Source organism: Ictalurus furcatus, chromosome 26 (genome assembly GCF_023375685.1).
Source record: "Ictalurus furcatus strain D&B chromosome 26, Billie_1.0, whole genome shotgun sequence".
Taxonomy (NCBI): domain Eukaryota; kingdom Metazoa; phylum Chordata; class Actinopteri; order Siluriformes; family Ictaluridae; genus Ictalurus; species Ictalurus furcatus.
Window position 1 is genome coordinate 13,756,227 of NC_071280.1, and position 15,092 is coordinate 13,771,318.

Sequence of the window (15,092 nt, forward strand, 5' to 3'; positions counted from 1 at the left end):
GAGCTTCCTGCATTGGAACTGACACACAGAGGCCACGCCTTCTACATTGAGACTGACACACAGGCTATGCCTCTTTCACTGAGACGGACAGAGGCCACGCCTCCTTCGCTCAGACTGACGCACAGAGGCCACGCCTCCTTCGCTGGGTCTGACGCACAGAGGCCACGCCTCCTTCGCTGGGTCTGACGCACAGAGGCCACGCCTCCTTCGCTGGGTCTGACGCACAGAGGCCACGCCTCCTTCGCTGGGACTGATGCACAGAGGCCACCGCCTCTTTCACTGAGACTGATGCACAGAGGCCACACCTCCTTCACTGGGACTGACAGAGGCCACGCCTCCTTCACTGGGACTGACAGAGGCCACGCCTCCTTCACTGGGACTGACAGAGGCCACGCCTCCTTCACTGGGACTGATTGAGATTGTAGGCATTTTTGTCCATTTTCTGAGCAATATGCTTGTAGACAGCTCAGTCTCCCAGTTTACTTGCACAGAATCCTTGGCTTAAATGGAGTTGAAGGAATCTTGTCCTCTTAATCCTTTAGCCTAGTGCCGGAGAGCTGTAACGTTCAGTGTGATTTCCAAACAGTATTGTGATGATTATGGGTTTTCTGGCTAGAGCAATGACACTACAAATGTCATGTGGTCATATGCCTCATACACCACAATGAGTCTCCGAGACGCGTTAGACCCCATTCACACCTGTACCTAATCTCCCAGGACGCATGGTAATGCCATGTAGCAGTAAAAATAAAAACTACATTTATAAATTGAATTAACTACATTATATCAATGTTACTTACATTTTTGAGGAAGATGTTTAAGGTTGAAGGAGTTCAACTGGCCAAGTTACACAACCGTGTGTGTGTGTGTGTGTTCTCTCCCCTCAGGTTAAGAGTGTACACTGTAAAGCTGGGGAGACGGTTGGTGATGGAGATCTGCTGGTGGAGCTGGAGTAAACACGCACTTGCACTCTGCTGTCCGACCCAATATTCACTCCGTGGACACACAGACTAAAACACGACTAGTCCGGAGCGATCATCCTCAAACCTTTTAGTCTTTGTCTCGTCTTTGTTTTTCTCTGGTGGTGTGATTTATATTGTAGCATCTATGTGGGATTTCCTGGTCAGATATCAAGAAAGAAAATTCAAAAGAAAGACCACTCCTGTGCCTTTAAGCAAACAGATTCACTGAGGGTAATTCATGTCACGACGACATCACAGACATTTCATTACTGTGTCATGCAAGAGCTTGAATACAAGTATTTACTTCTTTATAAGGTGGTGCTACACGCTCCTGCAGGCCTGATTTTGCTGAGTGACTGTGTCAATATAGGCGGAGCTTAAGGGGGGGCGGGGGCTGAGTAATGCTAGGACGGTTCCGGTCATGAAGCGAAATGGCTCCGCCCCTTTTTGACCACGAATGCCTGTCACTCAGCAAAACCAGGACATGCATGAACTCTGTGTGCGTTATCTATACTCGCATTTAATTTAAGTATAACATCCTTTTGAATTATTTCCTCTTTTGTTATTTTTTTGGGGGATTAAGGTTAGATCTATTTTGGGATGTCCCCAAATACTGAAAGGACCAGAAAAACTCTAAAAACCAACTGACAGTGCGTGTTTTCCTGAAACAGGATGCTTGATCAAACCGCACCAGAGCTCGAGAAGCTTTCTGCAGTTATATCAGATATACACGATGCACCATGGAACCATGTTCTAAATGTAGATGTTTATAAAAAAAAATAAATAAATTAACCTTTGTTATAAGAAAAGCTGGTCTTGTGGGGAAAAGCTTCATTGTTCACAGTTCCGCATGTTCTTGAGTAGGCGACGGACACATTGCCTTGCATGGATATGTTTCCTCCATAGCCAATCAGTGAGAGTGCATGTGAGTGAGGCTCAGCTTGAGCTACAGCAGAAACGATGATGTCACAACTTTTCCCACGGTTCATCAATCATATCCTTCTTCCCTTCCTCCCTACCTCCCAAACCCCAAAGAGAAATGACAAAAACACTTTTTTATATTGCACTCATTCTTCATCTTTTAATGTAGCAGTGTATTTTCTTTTCTGACATTTTAACAAACGTAAACAAAATGAGTCTGTCAAACAGGAGCGCTTGACTCAGGCCACGTTAGTTGGGTAGTTTCAGTGTGGCTGCGGGTCGTCTCCGTGGAAACCGGGCTCTTTTCGAATTGAGAGTCCATTAACAGCATTACTGACCCTTCTCCAAACAGCCAGTTGTGTTTAAATGTAAACTTAAAGGTGTAGTTGGGCAGAAAAAACTTTTTTTTTTTTTTTTTTTTATAATTAATTTATCATTTTTGCCATTTTCCACTTCCCCTAAATCAAGTCAATGAGCCGTGACTGGCACCGTTTGCTTCTTTACTTTTACACAGAAGCTACAAGGCTAATGTAGTTATCAAAGAATTACTCAATCTTACTCAAATACTTTTCCATAAATTCAAACACAAATCAGTATTTTCTCATTTTTAAATCAAATGAAGAGGCTGTATTTCCCAGCGTAAGTTCAAAATGGAACTGTATTATCTGAATAGAGCCAGCATTCTCTTGCAATTATGCAGTCAGACATAGGGAGGCGGGGCCTAGGAGGCAGAATGGTGTGTGTGTGTGTGTGGTGATCCAAGATGGCTGCCCATAACATTACAGTTTTGTTAAGTAAGTCTCACTGTGTCCTAAACCACATCAGTGAATCTGGATGACATCACTGAAAACCTCGATGTGGGGTAGATATTTACAGAAAAGATTTTAGGTTACATAGACTTCCATTACTTGTTGGCTAAATTAACCTTGTGGCGTATGTGCAACGCTAATTGGACACCAGACATGTCCTGGCTGATGGACTACATTTGGGATTAGTGGAAAACTGTACATCTTTTTCCCCCTCACAAAAAATTTCATTTTAGGCTTGTGTGTGTGTGTGTCTGTGTGTGTTGCATTTTAGAGCTGCTTTGCATTGTTGGATCTTGTGCTTGAAAATACTCACCACTTATGTGGCCATGTTCTAATATCAGCCCTAATGAGCCACTCGCTTTAAAAACTCAAAACAGAACTCTTTGCTCTGAACTTGACCTTTAGCTTTGTTGTTTGACTCCAAAACACACCGCCTCGCACAGCCTTGAAGGTGTGCTCGACAGCTCCTAAAATCCTCCCACAATACTCTGTCTTACTTGCAAGAATTTATTACTTCCATAAATACCAAAGTGTACCAGAAGGACCTTGAGCTCATTTGCTAGCAAACCTCTCTGCCACTGGGTCCAACCGTCATTCTTCCCTTCCCCGAGTTGTCGTAAATCTCCAGTTCGTCTTCGCTCGCAGTCTCAGACGGTGGTGACTCTCATGACCAGCTCGCGGTTGTCGTTTCTGGGTTGCGTTGTAGCATTTCTGGGCTCCTGGTTTCGGAGATTGAGGCTGAGCAGCTGCAGCAGGCTGTACGCACGGTGGCGCTCCACCTCCGAGGAGTCCTCAGGCGCCATGGCAACCGCTGGCACAGTTGTGCCAGGGGTGATGGTCACCGTGGCAGCTGTCGTGAGGGCAGAGCTAGAAGGTGAAGGGGAAGTGGGCAGGGCCACCCCTCCCCGACTGCTCAGGGGGAGTGTTAGGGAGCGTAGGGTGCTGCTGCCCTTCTGAGGGTCCTCCGAGTCCTTCAGCTTGTCATAATTGAGCACCTTCCACTGCTGATTCACAGCCTGCCAGCGGTGGAAGATACGAAACACAGATGGCCCCTCGTGCACGATCAGAGCTGAGAGAGGGAAAACGAGTATTAGTAAGTAAACACTGATTTCTCTTTCTGTTACTGTGCGTGATTTGCTTTGTATCACTTGTACCTGGGTTCAGCAGCAATATATTGCACCAAGTATTTCAAAAATACTGGAACAGAGCCAATAAATGTAGTTTCTAAACATGAATATTCTTAGCTTCTGTAGCAGATCCTCTGTTGCATCTTATCCAATCACACACATTTATGCAAATTATTCAGCTGAAGGCAGCTCAATGGTCCAGAGACAAGCTACAGGGCTAAAGACATTCAATTAGAAAGGGGAGTTTTCACAGGCTTTCATAGATTTTTCATTTTATTTGCCCTTTCTGGTCTGATTCGCAAACTCGCAACGTGAATCCTTAAACTAAGGTCGACAAAATAAATAAACAAACATTTTGGCAAACTGACAGAGTATGGCTTTATTCTCCCCCACAGCAAAATTCAGAAAAGATATCTGTTCAGAGTCTTTAGCGCTAGTCAAAAGTGGTAATGTGAAGCGCCACTATGAAACCAAAAATTCTTATTTATAGCCGTAAAACTAATCATTAAACGGTAACTGACATCACCATTCAGTCATGTTAGTCGCTTATATGGACTGTCAGAGTACCTAAGCTGAAAGTAACACAGTAATATGAATGATTTATACAGTAGCCTGTATATACAGTCCCCTCTGAAAGTATTGGACGTTCCACATTGTTGTATTGGCTATACCCAATTTTCCCTTCTGTTCTCAGTTTCAAAATGGCTTGCTTTTCTCCCATAGACAGCTCTCTGGTCTTCATGTTGGTTTAACCTTTTTTAACCTAAGGCTCAACCCAAGAGTAGACATTCAGAGCTATTCATTTCTTTAAACAATCAATCTAACAGGACACACCTGGGCAGGAAGAAACACCAGTCACATGTTCTAATATTTTTGATCACTTGAAAAATGGTTGGGTTCAAACAATAGCTGCCATGTTCTAAGTTGTTTAACACATCTAGGTGTAAATATGAGGAAATGAAAGCTGAAATTCTGATCTATCGTCTCATATTCATCTTTAGATCTCAATCCCAACTGTCTTTTAATGTAAATAAAAGAATTGGCTTTGCTGTTCCTATACTTTCAGAGTGGCTGTAATTTTTCTACTACAATTTTTGTTTGTCAGACAATGCTGAACAGGCCACGCCCACCATTTGAAATTGGTAGCGCTATCTACAAGCTCACATGAGAGGAATCCACATCAAATACAGATACTCAGCAGAGTCAGCATTACGTACTTTTATTTTAAAATAAAGTTGTGAGAAAGCAGTCAATACGCACATGCTTTATCAGACGATTCTTGTGAGAAGCTGACACTGGTTCATAAAGTAGCATGGACAGACAACGAGAGAGAAAGAGGAACACGCACAGTACACACACATCTCATCTTCCTTCTTCTGAGGCAGTCTGACGGATTCAGTTCAGCAAAATCCAACACAAACACTGCAACGCTTGTGTCTTTCCTTTAACTTCGTTTTGCCTCTTTATAACAACGTGTATCTTCACAACACGGCATGTGCGTTAGTGAGGACCTAAAAAGAATCACACTAACATGCCTTCGCATCAGCGTCACAGCTCACAGAAGAGAAAACTGAAGGTTGACACTGAAATGGTATTAGGGAAATCGTACAGCTTACAGTCCACTGTACAATTTATACACACCACATTTGTTTAAAATGTATACACGTTTGATTTACATGTTACACGCTAGGCTTCATACTAGCTTCGTTGACAGATTTGTAAAGCAAGCTAACTGTACTAGCGATGTAAACTCACCAGAGGCACCAACAATCTCTGCTACTTCCTTCCAAGCTCTAGTTTTCTTTCTAATGTCTCTATATACATTTAATGAAAGGTTGTATATGACAGGATATGATGAAATAATACTTATACAGTAAGTGTAAGTCTATAATCCATATTAGTGGTTTTCAAACTTATAGCCAGAGACCCCTTTAGCTGTAAATTTATTTAAAATCAATTAAAAATGCCCCAGTATTTTAAGCACCAGACTTACTAATAAATGCGTATAATATACAGTATTGTGGCTATTTATTTATTTTCCATTCACTGTTCAAGCCTACAATCATTAGTCATTGTCTAGCCATCACATTTGTTCTCCTTTGAGTTCAGTCAGAAGGATAAATTGGCTAAAATACCATGAAAGCACTAGCAACCTAGACTGTACTATTTCTACTTGTATAAGATAACATCAGGTTAAATGGTCTTTCAAAAAATCTAATCACAAATTTCTCTTCAAATGTAGACTATCAACCAAACCCTGTTTGTTGTCCAAAATATGCTTAGCTCTAGCTTTGTACTTGAGCTATGAGGCTAATGCTGCTAACAAGTAAGGAACACAATTTTTCATTTCCAGTTCAATATCACGCAAACTGCATCTTGAAGTCATCACACATTCACCTCAAACTTTGTTCATGTGGTTTTTGACACACTGTTATCTATAAAAATGGACACAAGAACGTTACAGAGCTAAAAAAAAAAAAAAACAACAACAACAAAAAAACAGTAACGGCGGCCATCTTGAAGCCACAAACACTTTCTTCCTCAGCACATACGCCGGTATGAAAACAAACAGCAGACTCGTGTAGCCTAAGGTTTGAATCTGGAATTGGATTTGGATGATAATATAGTTCCAAGTTTATACTTTATTCTGATATTTTATGAAACTTTTCATGTGCAAATTTTTTATATTAAACCAAATTACCATACAATCATTTGAATGTGTGATGATTTATGCTAAACCAGTGATTATAAGCTTGTTAGCATCATTAGCCTTGTATCTCCAGTACAAAAAAAGACACTAAACATCGCTGGAAATGTGTGTAAATTTCATTTTTGCCTGAGTGGTTCCTTTAAACTGGGTAAGAAATAATAGCTATCAGGAAGTGCTAAATAAAAGAAAGCTCCTTATCTATCAATTAATCTCTCTCTCTCTCTCTCTCTCACACACACCATTCTTCTAAATAAACACCACAGAAAGGACTCCTTACTGCAGTCTTTCTTATTACACGTGGAGAATTTGAGCCGCGTATTGATTTAACAAACACTTTATCCACTAGAGCTGGGAAAATGGAAAATGAGGCTGACTCGGATGAAGGAAGCTCTCGAGGTGATGTTTGAATTTTGATCGGCGAGTCATTTCCAGAGTCTGGCAGCTTCACAACATTCTTTTCTGTCTATCACTTTCATCTCTTCTCCCCGCAATAACCATAAATTATTCTCGCTTGTGGGAAACCGAATTAAAATGATACGTCTGGGGCATAATCAGGCTCAAAATATTAAATGGGTTCCATATTTAGAGGTGTGCTGTCTCAGCAGGTACTGTTAAAGGGAGCTTGATTTTTTTTCTTTGTGTTTCTAAATAAAGAGACAGTTCTCCTGAGCATCTTCTGTATGGCTTCAATGGTTATTATCATAAAGCTTTTTCGACACTTTGGCAGTGTTATATTGGATGAAACATGATGTTACTCAAGTTAAGTGGGTGTTGGGGGTTTCAGTACTCCACAAATTGAACCCCAATTGTCTGGCAGTTTTTGGCAATGCAGGCCATGTGGCTGAGATTCTGGGATGAGGTCCGTGTCTTCCTAGCATTTTGATTTCATTTTACTGCTACTGTATAATTTGATTAATGCTAAATGTAAATGCTAGTTGATGTATTTGGTTACACCAACTGGTGCTGCATAGGTTGTTCCATCCATCCATTCATCCCTTTTCTATGCCGCTTATCCTACAGGGTCACGGGGAACCTGGAGACTATCCCAGAGAGCATCGGGCACAAGGCGGGGTACACCCTGGACGGGGTGCCAATCCATCTCAGGGCACAATCACATACACATTCACACAACCATTCATAAACTACAGACACTTTGGACATGCCAACCAGCCTACCATGCATGTCTTTGGACTGGGGGAGGAAACCAGAGAACATGCAAACTCCACACACACAGGGCAGCGGTGGGAATCAAACCCCCAACTCTGGAAGTATGAGGCGTACGTGCTACAGCATAGGCTGTGTTTTCTCTTTTTCTACAGTGATGACAGGCTAACGTTCAAAAGCACTTTTAACACTCCCTTGATGACTTTGCATTTGGGATTCCTTGGAGGCATTGCCATTTTAAGGCCTGTTCTAATGCTATTTATTCATTCACCTTCAGTGACCTCTTTGTGCTGGTATGGGTTGCCATGGATCCAGAGTCTATCTAGAGAACACTGGGTGTGAGGCGTCCCTGAGCCAGACGCCGGTCTGTTAAAGAGCACAATGTACACACATTCACATCAAGGGGCAATTAAACATAACCAATCCACCTGGCATGTTTTTGGGAGGTGGGAGGAAACTGGAGGAAACCAGAAAAAACCCACGTGGACACGGTGAGAACGTGCACAACTCTACTAACCTGAGTTCAGGATCGAGCCCGGGATGCTGGAGCTGTGAAGCAGCAGTGCTACTTGCTGCAACACCATGCCTCTCTGTAAGTTCTCCAATTAATGTTAAATCTAAATGGCAGTTAGTGTATTTAATGATATTCCAACTGCTTTCACAGAAGATGTGTTTCCCTACTTTTCAATGCAATACTGACTCACCAGGAGCCTAATCATCAGCCAGTAAGATGACTCAGGCTGAGTTCCAATACAGTTTTAACCCTCCCTTGTTGACTTCCTCGCTGTGTTTCCCTGGAGGGAATTCCCATCACCATATAAGGCCTGTTCTAATACTAGTAACAGTTCACGAACAGAACATTTCATTTGCATTCTAAAATCATGTCCTCCTACCTCCTCTTTAACTCCCTATGTACGTACACTATATGGCCAAAAGTATGTGGACATAGAGCATCACACTCGATATACACTACTGTAATAGATGGCGCTCCCTGTCTGTATGGAGGAATAACAGATAACTCACTAAAAATACGCAGTTAATTATTGATGTAAAATTCAGCCTGCATTAATTGGATTTTACGCTCAGATATTTCTCTTTCTCTCTCTCTCTCTCTCTCTCTCTCTCTCTCATTCATCCACTCTGTATAGCCACTTTCAGAGATGTCATGATCCGTCATAGAATGGAGAACAGGACTGAGTCATTAATCACTCCCTCTAAAATACATGTACACACGGAGATTATTCACAGCAAAAAAGATCCCTCGCAGCCTGTACGCATAAAAATATACTATTATTCTCTTTAATCTGCCAAAAAGAGTGTGTAACAGCCTCCACTCTCAGTCCAATAGCTTTGTCTGGTCTATTCAGGCGTGTCTGTCATCCTAATAGAGTGGAGAGTCTTTCCCTTCCATCAGTGCGTGGGTATTATAGCCTCGGCCTCTCAAGCCCTCGCCGTATTTCTCATCTGTTTTTATGGACCATCTGTGACATGAAGCTACAGAACAGTGAGTCTGTCAAAGCCTCGTATTTCACACGACTGTCAGAGAAGAGCAGGACGCTGGAGAAGTCATCAAACGCATGCCAGTTCCTTTATAGTGGCCTGAGGATTATGGGGCAGCTTTTTATTGAAGCGATTATGTTCGAGGAAATCTTCTCCATGCTCAGGTTGAGCCATTTGTCGGTCTTTTTTAAGTCTCTCTTAGTGTTTTCCTTTGGCTTATCCTCGCTTCCTGTTTATCTCTCGCTGTATAAACATGCAAGTAGCCCTTGTCACAGAACTCACAGCGAAGCAGATTCGCAATTATCATCTGACACTTAATTAATAAACAATTCTATCATTTAATTAGGAGCAAGATTCCCCTGAAAGAGTGACTCAGAGAGGAAGAGAATGATAGCAAGACTGCATTTTACACCTAGGTTTTGGACTGCTTTGTGTTTTCATGCCCACGTACTGGATTATGATTGGACAAACATGCAGCCACAGTTAGACCCTCTGTGTTTGAAGATATGGTTAAAGGTTACAATCCTGGGGATTGAGAGCAAATGAAAAGTAATATGTTTTTTATTTATTTAAATAATCCTGGGGGGGCGGGCATGGTGGCTTAGTGGTTAGCACACTTGCCCTGCACCTCCAGGGTTGGGGTTCGATTCCCGCTTCCACCCTATGTGCATGGAGCTTTCCTCCCCCAGTCCAAAGACATGCGTTGTAGGCTGATTGGCATCTCTAAATTGTAGTGTGTGAGTATGTGTGATTGTCCCCTGTGATGGGTTGGCACCCCGTTCAGGGTGTCCCCCACCTTGCGAGTCCCTGGGGATAGGCTCCTGGCTCCTCGTGAGCCTGTGTAGGTTAAGCGATATGGAAAATGAATGAATGGATGTAAATATTCCTTAGGGGTGGGCACATATATTTTTGACAGAGAAAGATTTGTTTCGTTAGAACAAAGACAAATAGTTTATCCTTTTGTATGAGTGAAAATTGTTTTTGTTAAATGAAGAGGGCCAATACTTCTGGAGTTTTGCTCTACTGCTCTGAGTTATGTTAGAGTTCAATTAGCTTTAGCACTCCTTTAAACTTTAATATGCAGGCTGAGAAGATCTGACTGAGCAGTTGTTAAATTCGAGCTCTGCTCCGTCTAGACGAGTCTGTCTGCACATTTAAATTCCGAGATGAGTGAATCTGGCAGCTTTTATGTATAAATATCTCAATTATCCATAGCCAAGAATGAAGCCACTCGATAACGCCCACGGCCTTGTCTTCTTCTCCTTCTTGTTTCCAGTAGATTTTTATGCTGTCATATCTTAAATGAGCTTTGTGTGTGTGCATGTGTTGTTACCATCCCAGTGGTGCTCGAGGGGACAGTTGGAACAACATGCCTTAATTAAAGTGTTTTGAACTGAGAAATAAGCTGAGACATGACTTTATGCTCACACCAAAGATAGTCCTACTTTTTTAGTTCGGGGTAAATATTATAGAAAGTTACTACCCACTTGCAGTTTGGATGTAGGCTACGGGTGAATATCTTGTTGACAGCGAGTCGAACCCTCCTGGCAGATGAAAATATGCGAACTTGGAAGCATGCCTAGGTAGTGACATTAATTAAAGATTTCCTAGACTAAGCTCCAACGCATAAATAAAACACCACCGTACCTACAGAAGGTTTGGGGACTATTCCTCGTATGCAGTTTTACCAAACATTGGCCTCATCTCACCACAACAGGCAATTCTTACTGTAGTTCCCATCATGTTTAGGTGCTGGATTTCATAACTAGTGTCTGAGGAAGGACTTCCCAACAGCTTTGTGTTATGGATACGTTGATTATGAAGCTTAACAACCTCAAGACTCAGTTCTAAAACTGATCTCTCACACCTTATCCACTTCTTGAGAAACCCTGTTCCATACTATTTTAATATATCCCTTTTTATTGCTCATCTATTTTATATCCATTTCCTGATTTGTACAGGTCAGTAACCATGTCTATTTTGTGTTGAGAGGTGTTTAGTTTCCACACAGTGATGGATAACAGGTATGGAACTTCACACACACACACACACACACACACACACACAGACAGTACGCTGGCTCCTCGACTCACCAATGCACACCAGGTCCATGAAGCCGTACATGGCGTAGCAGATCTGGAAGAGCAGGTCCTGGCGCTGCCACTTCGCTGAGGGACTGAGCGAAGACCACACGAGCCATGAGATGCTGGCGATAAGGAAGAGCGACCCGAGCACCGCCGCTGCAATCTGCACCTTCTCGATCACCGTCAGAGAGATCGCCTGCCACTGCACGGACAGAAAGACGAGCCAAGCAGACTACTACAAACAGCTACAAACAAGACGGTAACATAAGGTATGTTGTGCAAATATATCAAACTAAACAAGCTTAAACAATCTCAGCTCATCTTTTAGTAATATTTTATTTATAAAGTGGTTGAGACACAATCGTGTCTTTTGCTTAATTTCGTCAAAGAGTGTCTAAACCGTTTCAAATTCCGTATATAGTACAATCAGTTGCTCGAGTTTTCCTCTGAGCACATGCACTTACACACTTTATATCTTATCACAAACACTTTATTTATTTTTTTTACAAAGAGCTCGATCGTTCTTTGCCTATGAGGTGGATATGAGCTGACTGTGTCGATGGTGTGCAGAAGATCACCTGTAGCGGGTTCTTGGTGCTGATGGCGATGACTTGGTACTTGTAGTAGCACAGCTCACAGCTCCACGAGCCTCTCTCACTGATCCACTTTATCAGGCACGGTTCATGAGTGCACCGCACTGAGCCACTACAGCGGCAAGGACTCAACAGCTCACCCTGCACAACACACGCAGCACACTCGTTAGCACTCTTGCGTGGTCTGGTAGTATTTGAACTCATGACTCATTACTGGGACTCATTTGTCTGTGGCTTGAAATTTGACCTAGCATGTTTTTGAGAGGTGGGAGGAAACCCAGGTGAACCCAGTAACCTGAGCTGAGAATCGAACCAGGGACCCTGAAGCTGTGAGGCGGCAATGCTGCACCACTGTGGTCAACAATGATTCCTATTTTGTACTTCATATGGTGACTCACAAACACCAAGGTTAACCTCGTTAGAAAGCAGTGTTCAGAGCAACTTCTTCCACTGTGTGGTCAATAGTTGCTGTTGGGGTTACATTAATGCGCCTGCTCTGAGAATTTCCTGAAAAGCTTCATCCATTGTACGTAAAGCATTTGCACAATTTCCATTATTCGACAGCCGTATTCAAATGAGCTTCAGGACAACACTGCACAGCTTGAAAGTGCCTTCAGTAAACTGTGTGTGGGTGGCAGACACACAAAAAAAAAAAACACTCATGAGAAAGGCCGCCGTGTTTGCATGAAGCTCTTTTAGCCAATTTGCTGAATGACTGTACATCCTTCTGTCACTGCCTTTATTATAAGAATACAAACACTCCTTATGGAGAATCTTTGTCTCCGAGCGCATTCTTTATTGAACAGTAACCAGAGAAAGTGACCGTGCTGAACTCGTTTGGCCCAATACCTTTTTTTCGTACAGACTGTGATGTGTATAATATATGACACAACCTTGCAAGTCAAAGAAAGTGAACTTGAAATAAATATGCTAGCGTATAAATGTACAGTGGTTCAGCTAGAGAACTCATTGTAGCCAGTTAGTGACTACTGAGAATTACTACACTACACTATTTTGTAGCTACACTGACCATCTGTTGGCACAAAGATGGAAGCAGACAATTGTATAAGATGACTGTAGCGTTACAATTTCCCTTCACTCAAGCTAAGAGGCCCAAACCTGTTCCCAGTACCCCTGTACACAAAGCGAGCTCCATGGTTTGCCGAGTTTGTAGTGGAAGAACTCGAGTGTCCTGCACAGAGCCCTGACCTCAACCCCACTGAACACCTTTGGGATGAACTGGAACGCCGACTGCACCCCAGACCTCCTCGCCTGACATCAGTGCCTGACCTCACTAACGCTCCTGTGGCTGAATGAGCACTAATCCCCACAGCCACGCTCCAAAATCTAGTGGAAAGCCTTCCCAGAAGACTGGAGGATATTATAAGAGTAAAGGGGGACTAACTCCATATTAATGCCCATGGTTTTAGAATGGTATGTTCATTAAGCACATATCAGTGTGATGGTCAAGCATCCCCATACTTTTGGCCATAAAGTGTAGCTAGAGTTAGCAGTTTAGTAGCATCTGTTATCCTTTGCGATACGTAGAGCCTTGTGGAAAGCCTTTACATGCAGCCTGGTGCATGCAGTGTGTTGTGAGATTACAGTAGAGCAATCTATTTCCTTTGCTTATATTTTAGCTAGCTAGCTAACAGTAGGTCACTAGGTTTATAATCTTACAGAATGAGCACAGTTACACTGTGGCAATGTATTGGCAATGCACGAGCACCGCTGCTTCATCAGGCAGTCACAATAAGAACTAACCAGTTGACTGTAGCTAAAAGTCTGTCGTCTGGGACTCAGTTACTGCGACAGTCACTTCTCCGTGTTCAGTAAAGATATTTTATTCTCATGACACTTCTTCGTTACTGAACAGTCATGAATACTTGGCCTGAGTTCCAAATCACATACTAAAGAGTATGTAAGTACACCAATGATGTCATTACTATTTAGTTATACTACTTATATGCATCATGGTTTGGGACAGAGATTTAAATTCGACGTGAATGTGTATTGACAATCGTGAAATTAGTCTGCATGGTGGCCGACAATGCAGGACAACTGACATTCAGAAATGTTCTTCGAATCCCGACGATGCCACAGTCATCCGTGTCTAAGAGAGCAAAATCGGCTGTACGTATTCTCTTACAGCATCAATCACAGTGACGGTGGGCGTTCAGGGATATCTGTGAGCTCATGTATGTGGAAGAGAGTGGATATCTGCTTTCCTCTGAGTGTGTTGCACTGTAGTTTGCAGGGAAAAAAAGATGTGTTGGCTGGCTTCACGTGTCTCGTAGGCTGGTCGCTGTCATATAACGGGGCGACTTGGCTGGTGGCTGGGAATTGGCCAAGACCAAAATGTAAAAAAGAAAGACAGAAAAGTAGCTTCCATGCAGTAGCATTTCCTACCAGTAAAGTGAAATCCAAAAATCTTACGCCCTGTAGTTTTAAAGGAGCCGAGTTTATCAGCCTGAAGCATGTGGTGGATCCTATAAAAGGAACTTCTACCATTCTACCATTATTTCAGGGCATGTGGTTTTGGACAACACCAGATGCCAGATTCTCCAGCAAGTCTTAGCTGTAGAAACATTCGAAAATTTGACCTGTTCTTCTCAGCTACATTATGGTCTCAAGCCCCTTTTTTTTACACATACATATGTTTTGGTAACTATTCAGGAAGGAGTTAAATGTGAGCGCATACCAAAGCCAAATCATATTAAACGAACTTACAAAATTATCAGGGATGGCTCGTGTATTAACAATAGACGTCAAGACATTATTTGGAAAAGCCTGTAGTCAGTGAAGAAGAAGTGGAGATGTCTGAAAGCTGGAGTGATCCAGAGATGTAGAAGCTGATGGCCATTTGTGCCAAGGACCGAATTCTTCAAATGACCGTCAGATTAGCCACATGACGAAGTAATTAATGAGGAAAGAAAAGATGCCGGCGATAAACAAGTGATTGAAATGTAAATGTTAAATTTGTTATATATCTTGCATAATGACACTGAAAATGTGAATGTACAGTACCGTGCCAAAGTTTTAGCACCCTACTTTTTAGTACAAACTTTGTTATAGATTTTTATCTTATGAGTTCTACATTACCGAGTCAGTACAAAATATTTTAGATTTCTAAACATTTGTTTTCCAACACAAAATTAAATGTTACAGAAAAATTTTGTACGTCAAAAAAGAAAGCAGTCTATTACGTAAGAGACCACTTTT

General features: G+C 42.3%; 2 protein-coding genes across 3 annotated transcripts in view; one reads left to right on the top strand and one right to left on the bottom strand.

Annotated features, from left to right (window-relative positions):
- Positions 1 to 1,771, top strand: part of pcca (propionyl-CoA carboxylase subunit alpha) — a 48,693-nt gene extending 46,922 nt beyond the window's left edge. The window contains exon 23 of the mRNA XM_053615175.1: positions 888 to 1,771. Within this exon, the coding sequence (XP_053471150.1) occupies positions 888 to 956 (69 nt within the window). The 3' untranslated portion in view covers positions 957 to 1,771. The remainder of the gene's footprint in view (positions 1 to 887) is intronic.
- A 69-nt stretch (positions 1,772 to 1,840) lies between these two features.
- marchf4a (membrane-associated ring finger (C3HC4) 4a) overlaps positions 1,841 to 15,092 on the bottom strand; it is a 28,281-nt gene continuing 15,029 nt past the window's right edge. For both annotated transcript variants that reach the window (XM_053615177.1, XM_053615178.1), the window contains exons 3-5: positions 11,856 to 12,011; positions 11,287 to 11,479; positions 1,841 to 3,761 (exon numbers count right to left, since the gene is read on the bottom strand). In XM_053615177.1, the coding sequence (XP_053471152.1) occupies positions 3,340 to 3,761; positions 11,287 to 11,479; positions 11,856 to 12,011 (771 nt within the window). In that variant the 3' untranslated portion in view covers positions 1,841 to 3,339. The remainder of the gene's footprint in view (positions 3,762 to 11,286; positions 11,480 to 11,855; positions 12,012 to 15,092) is intronic.